Source organism: Bombina bombina, chromosome 1, assembly GCF_027579735.1.
Source record: "Bombina bombina isolate aBomBom1 chromosome 1, aBomBom1.pri, whole genome shotgun sequence".
NCBI classification, from domain to species: Eukaryota; Metazoa; Chordata; class Amphibia; order Anura; family Bombinatoridae; genus Bombina; species Bombina bombina.
Genome location: NC_069499.1, coordinates 833,469,550 through 833,487,061, shown reverse-complemented (window position 1 = coordinate 833,487,061; position 17,512 = coordinate 833,469,550). Strand labels below are relative to the sequence as shown.

General features: G+C 40.1%; 1 protein-coding gene across 2 annotated transcripts in view; it reads left to right on the top strand.

The window, feature by feature from the left end:
* The window catches only part of DHODH (dihydroorotate dehydrogenase (quinone)), a 234,092-nt gene extending 226,816 nt beyond the window's left edge, over positions 1-7,276 (top strand). For both annotated transcript variants that reach the window (XM_053699450.1, XM_053699449.1), the window contains 2 exons: positions 6,661-6,820; positions 6,923-7,276. In XM_053699450.1, coding sequence (XP_053555425.1) covers positions 6,661-6,820; positions 6,923-6,986 — 224 coding nt within the window. In that variant the 3' untranslated portion in view covers positions 6,987-7,276. The remainder of the gene's footprint in view (positions 1-6,660; positions 6,821-6,922) is intronic.
* The last annotated feature ends 10,236 nt before the right edge of the window (positions 7,277-17,512 follow it).

The following is a 17,512-nucleotide window of genomic DNA, read 5'->3' as shown; positions in this document are numbered from 1 at the left end:
TTATATAAAGTTCTAATATATGTGTTTAAACATTTATTTGCCTTGATTCAGGATCCCAGGTATAGACAATTGGGAAGCGGATTATCTCAGTCGCCAAACATTACATCCGGGCGAATGGTCTCTTCACCCAGAAGTATTTCTTCAGATTGTTCAATTCTGGGGGCATTTGAATAATAAATTTTTTCTTACCTTAAATTTGACTTTTTCCTGTGGGCTGTTAGGCTCGCGGGGGCTGAAAATGCTTCATTTTATTGCGTCCTTCTTGGCGCAGATTTTTTTGGCGCAAAAAAATTTCTTTGTCATTTCCGGCGTCGTATTTGTCGCCGGAAGTTGTTTGTGTTTGCGTCATTTTTTTGACGTTTTGCGCCAAAAATGTCGGCGTCGCCGGATGTGGCGTCATTATTGTCTCCACATTATTTAAGTCTCATTGTTTATTTGCTTCTGGTTGCTAGAAGCTTGTTCATTGGCATTTTTTTCCCATTCCTGAAACTGTCATTTAAGGAATTTGATAGATTTTGCTTTATATGTTGTTTTCTCTATTACATATTGCAAGATGTCTCAGATTGTCCCTGGATCAGAAGCTACTTCTGGAAAAACGCTTGACTGAGTTCAGTCCTACCAAAGCTAAGTTCATTTATTTTAAATGTTATGAATGTTTATCTTTAGCTATGGTTTGTAATAGGTTATCATGATAAACTTTTACATGCAGAATCCATTAGTATTTATGCTTTATATATTGCCATTCTTTTTACATTTTATGTACAAGAAATATTTAGAAGATTTTTAAGAAATATTTTTCTGATTCTATTTTAAAGGCTTTGTCTGACTTTGTGCCTTCTAATAAAAAATTTTAGGTCTTTTTCAACTTCTTTTTTAATTATTGAAGTTTCAAATGACCAACAACATACTGATTTATCCTTCTCTGATGATGTTTTTTTCTCATTCAGAATTTTCTTCATCAGATATTGACACTAACAAATCTACTTTTTTTTTTTATTAAAGTACATTTGTTCTTTGTTGAAAAGGTGTTGATTATTTTACATTAAGGTAACTAGTTCTTTTTCTAGACTAGCTAACACTATTTCTGCTTATTTATTCTTCTGTGTTTTCAGAGGTTTTTTTCCAATTCCTTATACTAGGGAATGGAATAGGCTGAGAATTTTCTTTTATTTCTTCTTCAAAGGTTTTAAACTATACTCTTTGCCGGCAGTTTAATTCAATTTGGAGGGTTCTCCAATTTATTGGGGCTATCTCTACTCCTACTAATTATGCTATTGTTTCTATAGCAAAATAGTATTTATTTTCCTTTAGATGGTTGTATCTTATTTATGGAAAATTATTTAGTTTCAGGTACTTTTCTTGGACCTATGATTTATTTGGATGTTGCAATTGCTTCATTTTTTCTGTTTACTTTAAGTTCAAGTATCAGATTATGATTTATTTTAGCATTGTTAAAGGGACAAAATTTACTAGACTAGGTGCTGTTGCATTTGTCTTGTTGTTTTGGATTTATTGATTATGCAAGTCCACTGTATTGTCTGGTCCTTTAACTGGACTATCATGCTAATAATTTCATTTGTGTCTTCTTTTTATTGAATATTTTCGCAAATGAGGTTTCATCTATGTCTTTAGCTGTTTGAGCTAGAAAAATTTTGTGATTTCTAAAAATCCATATTTCTTTTTTTCTAAGATAATCAATTATTTGTTTTATGATTGGATTCAATTCTTAACTGTTACTCTGGGCTTCAAGATTGAGTTCTAAGACTAAAACTTTAAGCTTACATTAGTTTGGTTGTTCTTATTATGGAATGAATTCCTGAATTCTTTCCCAAGTAACATGTTTTTAATTGGAATTTTTTTCCGTTCAAAATCAGCTTCCTTAAATTGCGATGTATGTGCTGTATTCCAGCTTGGCTGGCAAGGGGCAGGTTAAGACTTTTTTGAAATTTATTTGGTTCTATTCAGGTCCAAATTTCTTTGATTTTATTCCAGTAAGACTAACACTTTCTTTAAGTGTGTTTCGGTCCTATTTATTTTGGGTACTGTTGAAGCATGGCTAGTCACCCGTGGGGTTCAAGCGCTGTTCAGACCTGGAATCTTCTGGGGTATTTCTTCCAGTTCCATTTTTAGGAACTGAGTTTTGGAGTTTTTATTCAGACTATTCTGCCTTTTTTTTTTTTTTTTTTTTTGGTCAGTGATAGCATTATTTGTTTTCTTTAGATACAATAAATGCATATTTTTTCTGTATTCTTTCAGATTTTTTTCTGAGGATGCGGTATCTCATATGATTCACTTTGTTCTTCAGGACATAGAGGATCTTTCTTTCAAAAGCTCTTGATTCCTCTCACAAGGGTCACCTTTTTTTGGGTTTCCAGATAGTTTGTGTCTCTGTCTTTGTCTCTATCAGACAAGGGACAATTTTATTGGGTTCCGTCTGTCGGTACCTTTAGTCTCTATTATTTCCTTCAGTTGCTATATATGCATAGAAGTTTTAGGTCTTATGGCCACAGCATTGGATTCATTCCCTTTGCTCATTTTCAATAGAAAGAACCTTTCCAGTCTTTTATGCTGAATTATGGTGCAGGGATTCTAGGATTTCGCATTTTAAATCTTCAAATCCTAATATTTATCTCTCTTGATTTGGTGGTTAAGATCACCATCATTTAGTTCAACCTGGACCATGATCTCTACAGATGTGAGTCTTTTTGGTTGGGAGGCTGTCTGAGGATCTCTGTCAGCACAAGGGGTTTGGAAATCTCAGTAGGCGAGATTACCATTTGATATTTTAGAACTCCGTGTTTTCTCAGAGTTTTTCAGTTAGTTTCTTTGAGGAAGAGACGTTTATTGTTTTTCAGACAATATCACATCTGTGGTGTATGTCAATCATCAGGGTGTGACTATCAGTCTTTAGACTGTGACAAAGTATCTCAGATATTTGCTTGGGCTAAATCCAGCTCCTATCTAAATTCTGGGGTCCTTTTCCCAGGTATAGATGTTTGGGAAGCGGATTATATCTGTTAATCAAGCTTTACATCCGGGAGAATGGTCTTTACCCAGATATGTTTTTCAATTTTTCAGATGTGAGGGCTTCCAGAAATAGATCTGTTGGCCTCTCGTCTTAACAAGGAATTTCCCAGGGGCCTATTTCAGGTCCGGGGATCCTCAGGCGGAAGTAGCGTATGCATTGACACTTCCTTGGAATTATCATTCTGTCTATATCTTCCGCCTCTAGTTCTTCAAAATTCTAATGGAGCATTCGTTTGTACTGCTGGTGGTTCCAGCATGGCCTCACAGGTTTTGGTATGCGGATCTCATTCGGATGGCCAGTTGCCAACCTTGGACATTTCCGTTAAGACCAGTCCTTTTATCTCAAGGCCCATTTTTCCATCAGGATCTCAAATCATTTAAATTGAAGATATGGAGATTGAACGTTTGATTCTTAAGTCATAGAGGTTTCTCTGACTCAGTGGTTAATACTATGTTACAGGTTTGTAAATCTGTCTCTAGAAAGATTTATTTTCGAGTTTGGAAGACTTTCATTTCTTGGTGTTCTTCTCATAAATTCTTTTGGCATTCTTTTAGAATTCCTAGAATTTTACAATTTTTCAGGTTGGTTTTGTCTGCAAGTTATTTGAAAGGACAAATTTCTACTCTTTCTGTTCTTTTTCACAGAAAGATTGCTATTCATTCTGATATTCATTGTTTTGTGCAGGCTTTGGTTTGTATCAAGCCTGTCATTAAGTCAATATCTCCTCCTTGGAGTCTCAATTTGGTAATGAGGGCTTTACAGGCTCCTCCGTTTGAACCTTTGCGTTCTCTGGACATTAAAATTACTTTCTTGGAAAGTATTGTTCCTTTTGGTTATCTCTTCTGCTCGAAGAGTTTCTGAATTTTCTGCTCTTTCTTGTGGATCTCCTTTTCTGATTTTTCATCAGGGTAAGGCAGTATTCCTTCCTGTTATTCATTATTTTGTTCAGGCTTTGGTTCTTATCAAACCTGTCATTAAGCCAATTTCTCCTCCTTGGAGTTTTAATTTGGTTCTAAAGGCTTTACAGGCTCTTCTATTTGAGCATATGTTTTCTCTAGACATTATTTACTTTCATGGAAAGTATTGTTCTTTTTAGACATCTCTTCAGCTAGAACAATTTTTAATTATCTGTTCTTTCTTGTGAGTCTCCTTTTTCTGATTTTTTTCATCAGGATAAGGTGGTTTTTGCTATCCTCATTTCAATTTTTACCTAAAGTTGTGATTTCTATCAACATTAGGGAGGAATTATTGTCTTTTACTAAGACTTCTTTGGTAAGATTCTTACATTCTTTGGATATGGTAAGAGTTTTGAAATCTTATGTTGAAGCTATTCAGATTTCAGATAGTCTTCTAGTCTATTTGTTATCTTTTCTGGTGTTAGGAAGGTCAAAAGGCTTCTGCCATTTATTTGGCATCTTGCTTAAACTTTTGATTCATCATGCTTATTTGGAGTCGGGGTGGATTCCCGCCTCGGAGGATTATGGCTCATTCTACTAGGTAAGTTTCTACTTCCTGGGCTTTTTAAGAATGAAGCTTCTGTTGATCAGATTTGCAAAGCAATGACTTGGTCTTCTTTGCATACTTTTACTATGTTCTACCATTTTGATGTTTTCTCTTTTTTAGAATCAGTTTTGGTAGAATGGTACTTCAGGCAGCTGTTTCAGTTTGATTCTTCTGCTTATAATTTCAGTTTTTTTCATTATAAAATTGAAACTTTTTTGATTTGGGTAGTGGATTAATTTTTCAGCGGAATTGGCTGTCTTTATTTTATCCCTCCCTCTCTAGTGACTCTTGCGTGGAAGTTCCACATCTTGGGTATTTATTATCCCATACGTCACTAGCTCATGGACTCTTGCTAATTACATGAAAGAAAACATAATTTATGTAAGAACTTACCTGATAAATTCATTTCTTTCATATTAGCAAGAGTCCATGAGGCCCACCCTTTTTTTGTGGTGGTTATGATTTTTTGTATAAAGCACAATTATTCCAATTCCTTATTTTTTTTATGCTTTCGCTCCTTTCTTATCACCCCACTTCTTGGCTATTCGTTAAACTGAATTGTGGGTGTGGTGAGGGGTGTATTTATAGGCATTTTAAGGTTTGGGAAACTTTGCCCCTCCTGGTAGGAATGTATATCCCATACGTCACTAGCTCATGGACTCTTGCTAATATGAAAGAAATGAATTTATCAGGTAAGTTCTTACATAAATTGTTTTTTTTGCTCTCTCTATCCCCCCTCTTTTGCTCTCTCTCCCCTTTCTTTTGCTCTCTCTCCCCCCTCTCTTATGCTCTCTCCCCCTCTCATGCTCTCTCCCCCTCTCATGCTCTCTCCCCCTCTCATGCTCTCTCTCCCCCTCTCTTTTGCTCTTTTTCCCCCTCTCTTTTGCTGTCTCTCTCCCTCTCTTTTGCTCTCTCTCTCCCCCTCTCTTTTGCTGTCTCTCTCCCTCTCTTTTGCTCTCTCCCTCTTTTTTGCTATCTCTCTCCCTTTCTTTTGCTCTCTCTCCCCCTCTCTTTTGCTTTCTCTCTCCCTTTTGTTTGCATTCTCTCCCCCCTCTCTTTTGCTGTCTCTCTCCCTTTCGTTTGCTCTCTCTTCCCCCTCTCTTATGCTCTCTCTCCCTCCTCTCTTATGCTCTCTCCCCCCTCTCTTTTGCGCTCTCTCTCTCTCCCCCCTCTCTTTTGCTCATTTCCCCCCTTTCTTTTGCGCTCTCTCTCCCCTCTCTTTTGCGCTCTCTCTCTCCCCTCTTTTGCTCTCTCTCTCCCCTTTCTCCCGCCTCTCTTTTGCTGTCTCCCTCCCTTGTGCTCTCTCTATCCCCCTCTCTTTTGCTCTCTCTATCCCCCACTCTTTTGAGCTCTAAGTATCTCTCGCGGCCACGGTGCCGTCACGTTTGTGTTTCTCCTCGCACAGTCTCTACTGCGCATGACAGCTTCGGACAAACACACTTGGCCTTTTATATTATAGGAACAGAAATCTTCAGACTTTTCCCTACAGATCGTCCTGGACAGCCATTGGAGAGCTCTTTGCAAAATAGTTAATAAATTCACTTGAGAATCATGCAATTGTAAACAAATTTGCAATTTACTCTTTATTATCTAAATTGCTTCATTCTCTTGGTATCCTTTGTTAAAGAAGCAGCAATGCACTTACTGGGAGCTAGCTAAACACATTGGGTGAGCCAATCAGCAGATCATGAGCCTTCCTAGGTAACCTTTTCAACAAAGGATACCAAGAGAACAAAACAAATTAGCTAATTGAAGCAAATTGGTTGTTGTTTAAGATTACATTCTCTATCTGAATCATAAAAGAAGAAAAAAATGGGCTTCCATTTCCTTTAAGTGTAAGGGGGGCTTGTATGTTAGGCCTGTATATTGGGTCCAGCCAACCCAAAATTAGTGGTTGGCTGGATATTTTCTAGTGGTTAAAAAAAAAAATTAGCCATGAAAAATAACAGGTAATTTCCCCCAGTTTCTGTGTTTCTATCTACTGTTTAAAAAAAAAAAAGCATATACAGACCTTCATTTATGACTGTATGCCCAATTCGCATGAAACCATAAAAACAAGCTCAGCATCTCAATTAACCTGGTGAAATATAAATTACCATATACCGCTGAATAATGATTGTCTTTTATAGGTAAGATACCCATCATAGGAGTTGGAGGTGTGAGCAGTGGCCTTGATGCTCTGCAAAAGATCCGTGCGGGTGCCTCATTGGTCCAGTTGTACACTGCACTTGTGTACCAGGGTCCCCCTGTTGTGACGACAGTTACACATGAACTTGAGAAACTTCTCATGTGAGTCAGAAGACCATTGCATACCTTTTACAAACATCTGTTAATTTGTGTATTGTTAATCTATCACTTACCTGTATTCATCTCTGTTTTTTTTTTCTTCAGTGACCAGGGATTTTCGTGTGTTACAGAAGCAGTGGGAGCTGATCACAGAAGCAACAATCTGTAAAATAAATAAATAAAAAAAAGGGTGAAAGTATGGTATAAACCCACTACTATATCCACTTTGGGATGTAATATTTCCACCTTGTCTAGAGCGGGGAAACCCACTCACTATTCCTGGTTTATAACAACAAAATAAATAAAAAATCAGCAGCAGTAGGCTGAACCTTTGTTGGTGTGGAATCTTTTTAATACAGAAGATGATATTGCAGTATGTCAATACCTGGAGAATTCCCTGACATATTAAATGCACTAGGTGTATTATTTGTAAATAAATTGTAACATAATTTGAATTCATCTTATTTGTCAGACTCATTCCTTTGTGCATACTATTTAATCCTTTGCCTGAATTGAAAAACACTTTCGCCTAGATTTAGAGTTCTGCGTTAGCTGTCCAAACCAGCGTTAGGGGGTCCTAACGCTGGTTTTTACCGCCCGCTGGTATTTAGAGTCAGTCAGGAAAGGGTCTAACGCTCACTTTCCAGCCGCGACTTTTCCATACCGCAGATCCCCTTACGTCAATTGCGTATCCTATCTTTTCAATGGGATCTTTCTAACGCTGGTATTTAGAGTCTTGGCTGAAGTGAGCGTTAAAACTCTAACGACAAGACTCCAGCCGCAGGAAAAAGCCAGGAGTTAAGAGCTTTCTGGGCTAACGCCGGTTCATAAAGCTCTTAACTACTGTGCTCTAAAGTACACTAACACCCATAAACTACTTATGTACCCCTAAACCGAGGCCCCCCCACATCGCCGCCACTCTATTCAATTTTTTAACCCCTAATCTGCCGACCGCACACCGCCGCAACCTACGTTATCCCTATGTACCCCTAATCTGCTGCCCCTAACCCCCGCTGACCCCTATATTATATTTATTAACCCCTAATCTGCCGCTCCCAACATCGCCGCCACCTACCTACAATTATTAACCCCTAATCTGCCTACCGGACCTCACCGCTACTCTAATAAAGTTATTAACCCCTAATCCGCCTCACTCCCGCCTCAAAAACCCTATAATAAATAGTATTAACCCCTAATCTGCCCTCCCTAACATTGCCGCCACCTACTTACAATTATTAACCCCTAATCTGCCGACCGGACCTCACCGCTACTCTAATAAATGTATTAACCCCTAAAGCTAAGTCTAACCCTAACACCCCCCTAAGTTAAATATAATTTAAATCTAACGAAATAAAATAAATCTTATTAAATAAATTATTCCTATTTAAAGCTAAATAAACCCTAATATAGCTACAATATAAATAATAATTATATTGTAGCTATTTTAGGATTTATATTTATTTTACAGGCAACTTTGTATTTATTTTAACCAGGTACAATAGCTATTAAATAGTTAATAACTATTTAATAGCTACCTAGTTAAAATAATTACAAAATTACCTGTAAAATAAATCCTAACCTGTTACAATTAAACCTAACACTACACTATCAATAAATAAATTAAATAAACTATCTACAATTATCTACAATTATATCAACTAAACTAAATTACAAAAAATAAAAAAAGATTACAAGAATTTTAAACTAATTACACCTACTCTAAGCCCCCTAAAAAAATAACACAGCCCCCCAAAATAAAAAAATGCCCTACCCTATTCTAAAATAAAAATTGTAAAGCTCTTTTACCTTACCAGCCCTTAAAAAAGGGCCTTTTGCGGGGCATGCCCCAAAGAATTCTGCTCTTTTGCCTGTAAAAAAAAACATTCAATACCCCCCCCCAACATTTCAACCCACCACCCACATAACCCTAATCTAACCCAAACCCCCCTTAAATAAACCTAACACTAAGCCCCTGAAGATCTCCCTACCTTGTCTTCACCACGCCGGGTATCACCGATCCGTCCAGAAGAGGGTCCGAAGTCTTCCTCCTATCCGGCAAGAAGAGCTCCTCCAGAGGGTCCAAAGTCTTCATCCTATCCGGGCAGAAGAGGACATCCGGACCGGCAGACATCTTCATCCAAGCGGCATCTTCTATCTTCTTCCATCCGGCGCGGAGCGGGACCATCTTCAAGCAGCCGACGCGGAGCCATCCTTCTTCACCGACGGACTAACGACGAATGAAGGTTCCTTTAAGGGACGTCATCCAAGATGGCGTCCCTCGAATTCCGATTGGCTGATAGGATTCTATCAGCCAATCGGAATTAAGGTAGGAAAAATCTGATTGGCTGATTGAATCAGCCAATCAGATTCAAGTTCAATCCGTTTGGCTGATCCAATCAGCCAATCAGATTGAGCTTGCATTCTATTGGCTGATCGGAACAGCCAATAGAATGCGAGCTCAATCTGATTGGATCAGCCAATCGGATTGAACTTGAATCTGATTGGCTGATTCAATCAGCCAATCAGATTTTTCCTACCTTAATTCCGATTGGCTGATAGAATCCTATCAGCCAATCGGAATTCGAGGGACGCCATCTTGGATGACGTCCCTTAAAGGAACCTTCATTCATCGTTAGTCCATCGGTGAAGAAGGATGGCTCCGCGTCGGCTGCTTGAAGATGGTCCCGCGCCGGATCGAAGAAGATAGAAGATGCCGCTTGGATGAAGATGTCTGCCGGTCCGGATGTCCTCTTCTGCCCGGATAGGATGAAGACTTTGGACCCTCTGGAGGAGCTCTTCTTGCCGGATAGGAGGAAGACTTCGGACCCTCTTCTGGACGGATCGGTGATACCCGGCGTGGTGAAGACAAGGTAGGGAGATCTTCAGGGGCTTAGTGTTAGGTTTATTTAAGGGGGGTTTGGGTTAGATTAGGGTTATGTGGGTGGTGGGTTGAAATGTTGGGGGGGTTATTGAATGTTTTTTTTTACAGGCAAAAGAGCAGAATTCTTTGGGGCATGCCCTGCAAAAGGCCCTTTTTAAGGGCTGGTAAGGTAAAAGAGCTTTACAATTTTTATTTTAGAATAGGGTAGGGCATTTTTTTATTTTGGGGGGCTTTGTTATTTTTTTAGGGGACTTAGAGTAGGTGTAATTAGTTTAAAATTCTTGTAATCTTTTTTTATTTTTTTGTAATTTAGTTTAGTTGATATAATTGTAGATAGTTTATTTAATTTATTTATTGATAGTGTAGTGTTAGGTTTAATTGTAACTTAGGTTAGGATTTATTTTACAGGTAATTTTGTAATTATTTTAACTAGGTAGCTATTAAATAGTTATTAACTATTTAATAGCTATTGTACCTGGTTAAAATAAATACAAAGTTGCCTGTAAAATAAATATAAATCCTAAAATAGCTACAATATAATTATTATTTATATTGTAGCTATATTAGGGTTTATTTTACAGGTAAGTATTTAGCTTTAAATAGGAACAATTTATTTAATCAGATTTATTTTATTTCGTTAGATTTAAATTATATTTAATTTAGGGGGGTGTTAGGGTTAGACTTAGCTTTAGGGGTTAATATATTTATTAGAGTAGCGGCGAGGTCCGGTCGGCAGATTAGGGGTTAATACTTGAAGTTAGGTGTCGGCGATGTTAGGGAGGGCAGATTAGGGGTTAATACTATTTATTATAGGGTTTTTGAGGCGGGAGTGAGGCGGATTAGGGGTTAATAACTTTATTAGAGTAGCGGTGAGGTCCGGTCGGCAGATTAGGGGTTAATAATTGTAGGTAGGTGGCGGCGACGTTGGGGGCGGCAGATTAGGGGTTAATAAATATAATTTAGGGGTCGGCGGGGTTAGGGGCAGCAGATTAGGGGTACATAGGGATAACGTAGGTTGTGGCGGTGTACGGAGCGGCAGATTAGGGGTTAATAATAAAATGCAGGGGTCAGCGATAGCGGGGTCGGCAGATTAGGGGTTAATAGGTGTAAGGTTAGGGGTGTTTAGACTCGGGGTACATGTTAGGGTGTTAGGTGCAGACTTAGGAAGTGTTTCCCCATAGGAAACAATGGGGCTGCGTTAGGAGCTGAACGCTGCTTTTTTGCAGGCGTTAGGTTTTTTTTCAGCCCAAACTGCCCCATTGTTTCCTATGGGGATATTGTGCACGAGCACGATTTTTAAGCTGGCCGCGTCCGTAAGCACCGCTGGTATTGAGAGTTGCAGTGGCGGTAAATTATGCACTACGCTCCCTTTTTGGAGCCTAACGCAGCCCTTCTGTGAACTCTAAATACCAGCGTTATTTAAAAGGTGCGGGGGAAAAAATACATGCGTAGCTAACGCACCCCTTTGGCCGCAGAACTCTAAATCTAGCCGTTTATTACATTAAGTTCTGTGGACTTTTTATAAAACAACAAGCAAATATGACATGTAGTGAATAAACAAGTAAAAGGACATTAAACTCAAAATAATATTTTTATAAGATGGATAGAAACAAAAATGTATATTCATTGCTTTTCCATTTCAGGGAAAGATGTTTGGATCTGGACTTGCTATCATTGCTACAGCCACTGGAGGTAAAGGCTAAGGGTCCACTTGACGATTTCACTCCTTTCATCATTCCAAGTCTGTGGAAGCCTAATTACTATTGGGATAAGTCCAAACACACCCTTCCTTCATCAGAATGAATCTTCGGCCCCCAATCCAGACTCTACTCTGGTGGGGGGACAGACTGAAGTTTTTATGGAGGCTTGGAAAAAATCAGTTAAAGTTCCTTGGATACTAATTTCCCAGAGGTGACTCAGGCTTTTGGTCTTGCGTTCCTCGAGGAAGATTCCTACTTTTTTTTTATATATACCAAAAGATTCTTTATTGGCCAGAACTGTATTGGCATGTGTAACAGACCTAGAAGTCATGGTAGTGATTACTCCGGTCCCCTTATAGGATCAGAATCAGGGACTCAAACCTTTTAATTGTTCCAAAGAAAGAATGGACTTACAGGCCTGTCTTTGATCTCAAAATTCTGAACACATTTCTGAAAGTTCCAGATTTCAATATGGAAACTATTCACACTAATAGTGCAGGAAGGTCTTAAAAGATGCTTATTTGCATGTCCAAAGGGAACACACAAAATTCCTCATATTTGCCTTTCTAAAAATGTGGCACTTGCATTTGGTCTGGCAACAGCAAAAAGAATCTGCACAAAGGTTCTCAGACCTCTTTTGTCCATAGTGAGAGCTCACGGTATTGCAGTAGCTCCTTATCTAGAAGACATTCTGGTACAAACTGCTTCTTTTCAAATGCCTCGGAAACAATAGGAACACAGTTCTTTTTTTCCCATGATTGGAAAATATATATAGATAGATTTCCATTGACAACAGTAAATGTATGCTTTGTAAGATAATCACTGTGAATCCCCTGCCGCAACTATGTATAATTGCTGCCTCACCTACGTCCTTGCATCTTATTCAGGAGGCCCAAGCAGTCAGACCACGGAGGATCTCCCGCATGACCTGTCTCCGGAAGGCCCTACTGCGGCTTTGCAAGCGTCTGCTGACGCAGATATTCCTGTCCAACAGCACATGATTGCGGATTCAGTTGCCCCTGAAAACCGTGCAGTGAATGGCTAGGCCCCAGCTGCGGTAGGCTCCCTTCCAGACTACTTCACGGCTCGTATTTGTAATGCTCATGGGATATTTCCCTATCAGACCAAACTTGACCAGTATTCTTCTTATCCCGGCATCAAGGCGGAAGGATAAGGAAATATCCCAGAACAAAGTGAGTGTAGAAAATGAGGTAAGCAGTACTCACAGTAGACAGGGTAGTCCTTCACGGCAACAGAAAGATAATCCAGCAGTTTAGCAGTTCAGGGGTAAACCAGGCAGAGTAGTCAGGCAAAGTTTGGCAATGATAAGGCAATCCGGCAATTCAAGGATTAAACAGGCAGAGTAGTCAGACAGGCAGAGTTCAGCAATATTAAGGCAATCCAGTAATACAAGTAATAAAGCACCTAGGAGCACACACAGTAACACCTATACTTGGGCAGTGAATGTAAGTTCTGCAAGTACTTACATAGGCGCCAATTCGCACCAAGGAACTCCAAGGATCTGGCTTCAGAGGGGAAGAGACGTGCATCGATAACGTCATCACCGCAAGCTCACAGCAACCGCCGCGTCCCTGGCAACAACCAGAGCAGCAACCGCCGTATCTCTGGCAACAGCCAGGATGGCGCAAGGAAGCAGCGTGACAGTATACAGGCTGCTGTGTCTGCTGCCCTAAGCTCTATCCAGGTATCAGGAAAGATAAAGGAAGAGAAAGGTTAAACATTGTTCTGTACGTAGCTCAGGTGCGGTGGTGGAGGCCACGACCGATATCTATGTGCAAGCTTCTGAGGATGAACCCTTAGTTAGCCTTAAAGGTGAACTCCCATCCACCGACCACTCCGAAGAGGAGTTTGAGGAGGGTACGATTAGATTCAAAGTGGAGCAGTTCAGGCCCCTGCTGAAGAGTTGTATCTACCCTGGGGGTGCCGGCGGCAAAACCACATGAGGAAGAACAGGTGAAGAGACTGCAGTACATGTTTAGATCTAGGGCCCTGGATGTCTTTCCGGTTTCCTCCATTATCTCTGAAAACATCTCCAAGGAGTGGGAGATGCCAGGCACTCCGTTTGCCCCTTCGATGGCATTTAAGAGATTGTTCCCTGTTCCGACAGCCCACACGGAGGTCTGGAACAGTGTGCCTAAGGTGGATTGGGCTATCTTAACACTAGCCAAGCACACAACTACACCGCTCGAGGACAGTACTTCCTTAAGGGATCCCCTTTATAGAAAGCTTGAGGGGTACCTTAGGAGAGTGTTTCTCCAGTCTGGCACACTGTTAAAACTAGCAGTAGGAATAGAGGCAGTAACGGGAGCTGCCAAGTTCTGGTGTGAGTCCTTAGCGGATCAAATTATGGTGGAAACTCCCTGGAGGAGATTCAGGATCACATACAATCCCTAAGGTTGGCTAATGCCTTCATCAGGGATGCCATTCTGCAAATTATTCACATTAATACAAAAGACTCTTGTTTTGCAGTTCTGGCTAGGAGGGCTTTGTGGCTCAAATCCTGGTTGGCGGATAACATGTCTAAATCTAGTCTACTCTCCTTTTCGTTCAAGGGTAAATCTCTGTTTGGTCCGGGTCTGAACTCCATTATAGCCACAGTCACAGGCGGAAAGATTGCTTTCCCGCCGCAGAACAAAACATTTTAACCTAAGTGTCGTTCGGCTGGACGTTTTTGTTCATTTTCGGAACAAGAATCGGGGGAATGACAAAGTTGTTGAAAAAAAACAAGTAGCCCAAGAAGGTTTCCAAAGACAACAAATCAGTATGATGGGATCGCCCCTGACCTGGGACCAGGTCACGTGGGGGGCAGACTTTCTCTATTCCAAAATGAATAAATTTGATCCTCCCAGGACCCTTGGGGTAGTGGACTTTATCTGCCAGGGTTACATAATAAGCTTTTGGTCTTGTCCCCCAAGGAACTGCTTCTTACTGTCAAGGGTGTCTGGACACCCAGTAAAAAGAGCAGCACTGCTGCATGGAAGACCTCTGTGTCATGGGAATGGTGGTTCCAGTCCCCTCACTAGAGAGGGGACAGGGGTTCTATTCAATTCTCTGTGTGTATCACAAGAAAAAGGGCACTTTCTGTCCTATTTTAGACCTAAACGTTCTCAACAGGTTCATAAGAGTTCCCACCTTCAAGATGGAGATAAAAATTCATTCTCCCCCTGGTTCAGGAGGGTCAGTTCATGTCTTTAATAGATCTAAAGGACGCATACCTCCACATCCCGATACACAGGGATCCACTACCGTTTTCTTTGGTTCACCTTCCTAGACAAGCACTACTAGTTTGTTGCGGTTCCTTTTGTATTGGCCATGGCACCAAGAGTGTTCACCAAGGTGCTGGGAGCCCTGCTGGCCGTGGTTTGCCTGTAGGGGATCGCAGTGTCTGCTGACCTGGACAACATCCTGGTTCAGGCACCTTCCATTGGCTTAGGACCACATGCAGAAGTTACTCTTGTGTCTTCGGATGCACGGTTGGAAGGTAAATTTGGAAAAGAGCTCCCTCTTTCTGGCTAAGAGGATTCACTTTCTAGGAATGTTCATAGTTAACGTCAGCATGCGCATCTATCTCACCGACAAGTGCAGGGAGAAGCTTCAGAGGGCATGTCGCCTACTTCAGTCCAATGCTCATCCATCAGTAGCACAATGCATGGAAGTGGTAGGTGTCATGGTTGCAGCATTAGAAGCTATACCGTTTGCTCTCTTTCATCAGGCGGAATTGATGGATGCTCTAGCAGTTCCATGGTTTTACCAACCTGCTTACATTTTTCCACCTCTGGTTTTTCTTCCAAGAGTGATCTCAAAGATCATTATGGAACAATCTTATGTGTTTCTGATAACGCCAGCATGCCCTTACAGGTTCTGGTATGTGGACCTTGTCTGAATGTCCAGTTGACAACATTGGTCACTTCCTCTAAGACCAGACCTTTTGTCTTAAGGCCCGTTTTTCCATCCGGATCTCAAATCTCTAAATTTAAAGGCATGGAAACTGAACGCTTAGTCCTTAGTCATAGAGATTTCTCTGACTCTGTGATTAACACTATAGTACAGGCTTGTAAGCCTGTTTCAAGAAAAAAGTATCACAAGGTTTGGAAAACCTATATTTCATGGTGTTCCACTCAATTATTCTTTGCATTCTTTTAAAAATTCGTAGGATTCTACAGTTTTTCAGGATGGTTTGGATAAAGGTTTGTCTGCCAATACTTTGAAAGGACTAATCTCTGCTCTTTCTGTCTTATTTCACAGAAAGATTGTTAATCTTCCGGATGTTCACTGTTTCGTACAGGCTTTGACTTGTATCAAACCTGTTATTAAATCTATCTCTCCTCCTTGGAGTATAAATTTGGTATTAAAGACTTTGCACTCTCCTCCTTTTGAGCCTATGAGGCCCATTTATCAAGCTCCGTATGGAGCTTGTGGGCCCGTGTTTCTGACGAGTCTTCAGACTCGCCAGAAACAGCAGTTATGAAGCAGCGGTCTAAAGACCACTGCTCCATAACCCTCAGGCGGAGAGGAATCGCCACAAATCAACCCGATTGAGTACGATCGGGTTGATTGACACCTCCCTGCTGGTGGCCAATTGGCCGCGAGTCTGCAGGGGGCGCTGTTGCACCAGCAGCTCTTGTGAGCTGCTGGTGCAATGCTGAATACGGAGAGCGCACTGTCTCTATGCATTCTTTGGACATTAAACTACTTTCTTGGAAAGTTTTATTTCTCTTGGCTATCTCTTCTGCTAAAAGAGTTTCTGAATTGTCTGCTCTCTCTTGTGAGTCTCCTTATCTGATTTTCCATCAAGATAAAACTGTTTTGCGGTCTTCGTTTAAATGTTTGCCTAAAGTTGTGAATTCTAACAACATTAATAGGTATATTATTTTTCCTTCCTTGTGTCCTAATCCTAAGAATACTCTTAAAAGATCTTTACATTCTTTGGATGAGGTTAGAGCTTTGAAATTTTATGTTGAGGCTACTAAAGATTTCAGAAAGACTTCTAGTCTATTTGTTATGTTTTTCTGGTTTCAGAAAAGGTCAGAAAGCCTCTGCCATTTCTTCGGCATCTTGGTTGAAACTTCTGATTTACAAAGCTTATTTGGAGGCGGGACAGTCTCCACCTCAGAGAATAACAGCTCATTCTACAAGATCAGTTGCCACATCATGGGCTTTGAAGAATGAAGCTTCAGTTGATCAAATCTGCAAAGCAGCCACTTGGTCTTTTTTTCATACCTTTACTAAATTTTACCATTTTGACATTTTTGCTTCTTTGGAAGCAGCTTTTGGTAGCAAGGTTCTTCAGGCAGCTGCCTCAGTTTGATTCTAGTGCCTATGATTTATTTTTATTTTTTTAAGAAAACAATTTTTTGGGGATTTAATTTCTCAGCGGAAATAGCTGTTTTTATTTTATCCCTTCCTCTATGGACTTCCACATCTTGAGTATTATATCCCATCAGTAAGTAGCTCATCGCCATCTATATGTAAGAAAACATAATTTATGTAAGAACTTACCTGATAAATTAATTTCTTTCATGGTGGCGAGAGTCCATGAGACCCACCCATTTTTGGGGGGGTTATGATTTTTTTTGTATAGAGCACATTATTTATCCTGTTACTCTTTTTTATGCATTTACTCCTTATACACCTCACTAACTTGGCTATACGTTAAACTGAGGTATGAGTGAGGTGGTAGGTGTATTTATAGACATTTGAGGTTTGGGAAACTTTGTCCCCTCCTGGTAGGAATGTATATCCCATCACTAGCTTGAGAACTCTCGCCACCATGAAAGAAATTAATTTATCAGGTAAGTTCTTACATAAAATTATGTTTTATATATATATATATATGTATGTTTATATGTGTGTATGGATTTGGTAGTGGATGGCGCAGGTTAAGGGGTTCTTTCTTTACAGATGAAGATATAGGATCCTCAAGACCCTTCAGTAGTAAAATTTTACAAGTGCACTAGGAGTAGAAAACTTCCATGATGTATATACACAAAATTCAGGTGTAGCTGATTTTAAAGGGATAGGAAAGTCAAAATTAACCCCTTAATGACCACAGCACTTTTCCATTTTCTGTCCGTTTGGGACCAAGGCTATTTT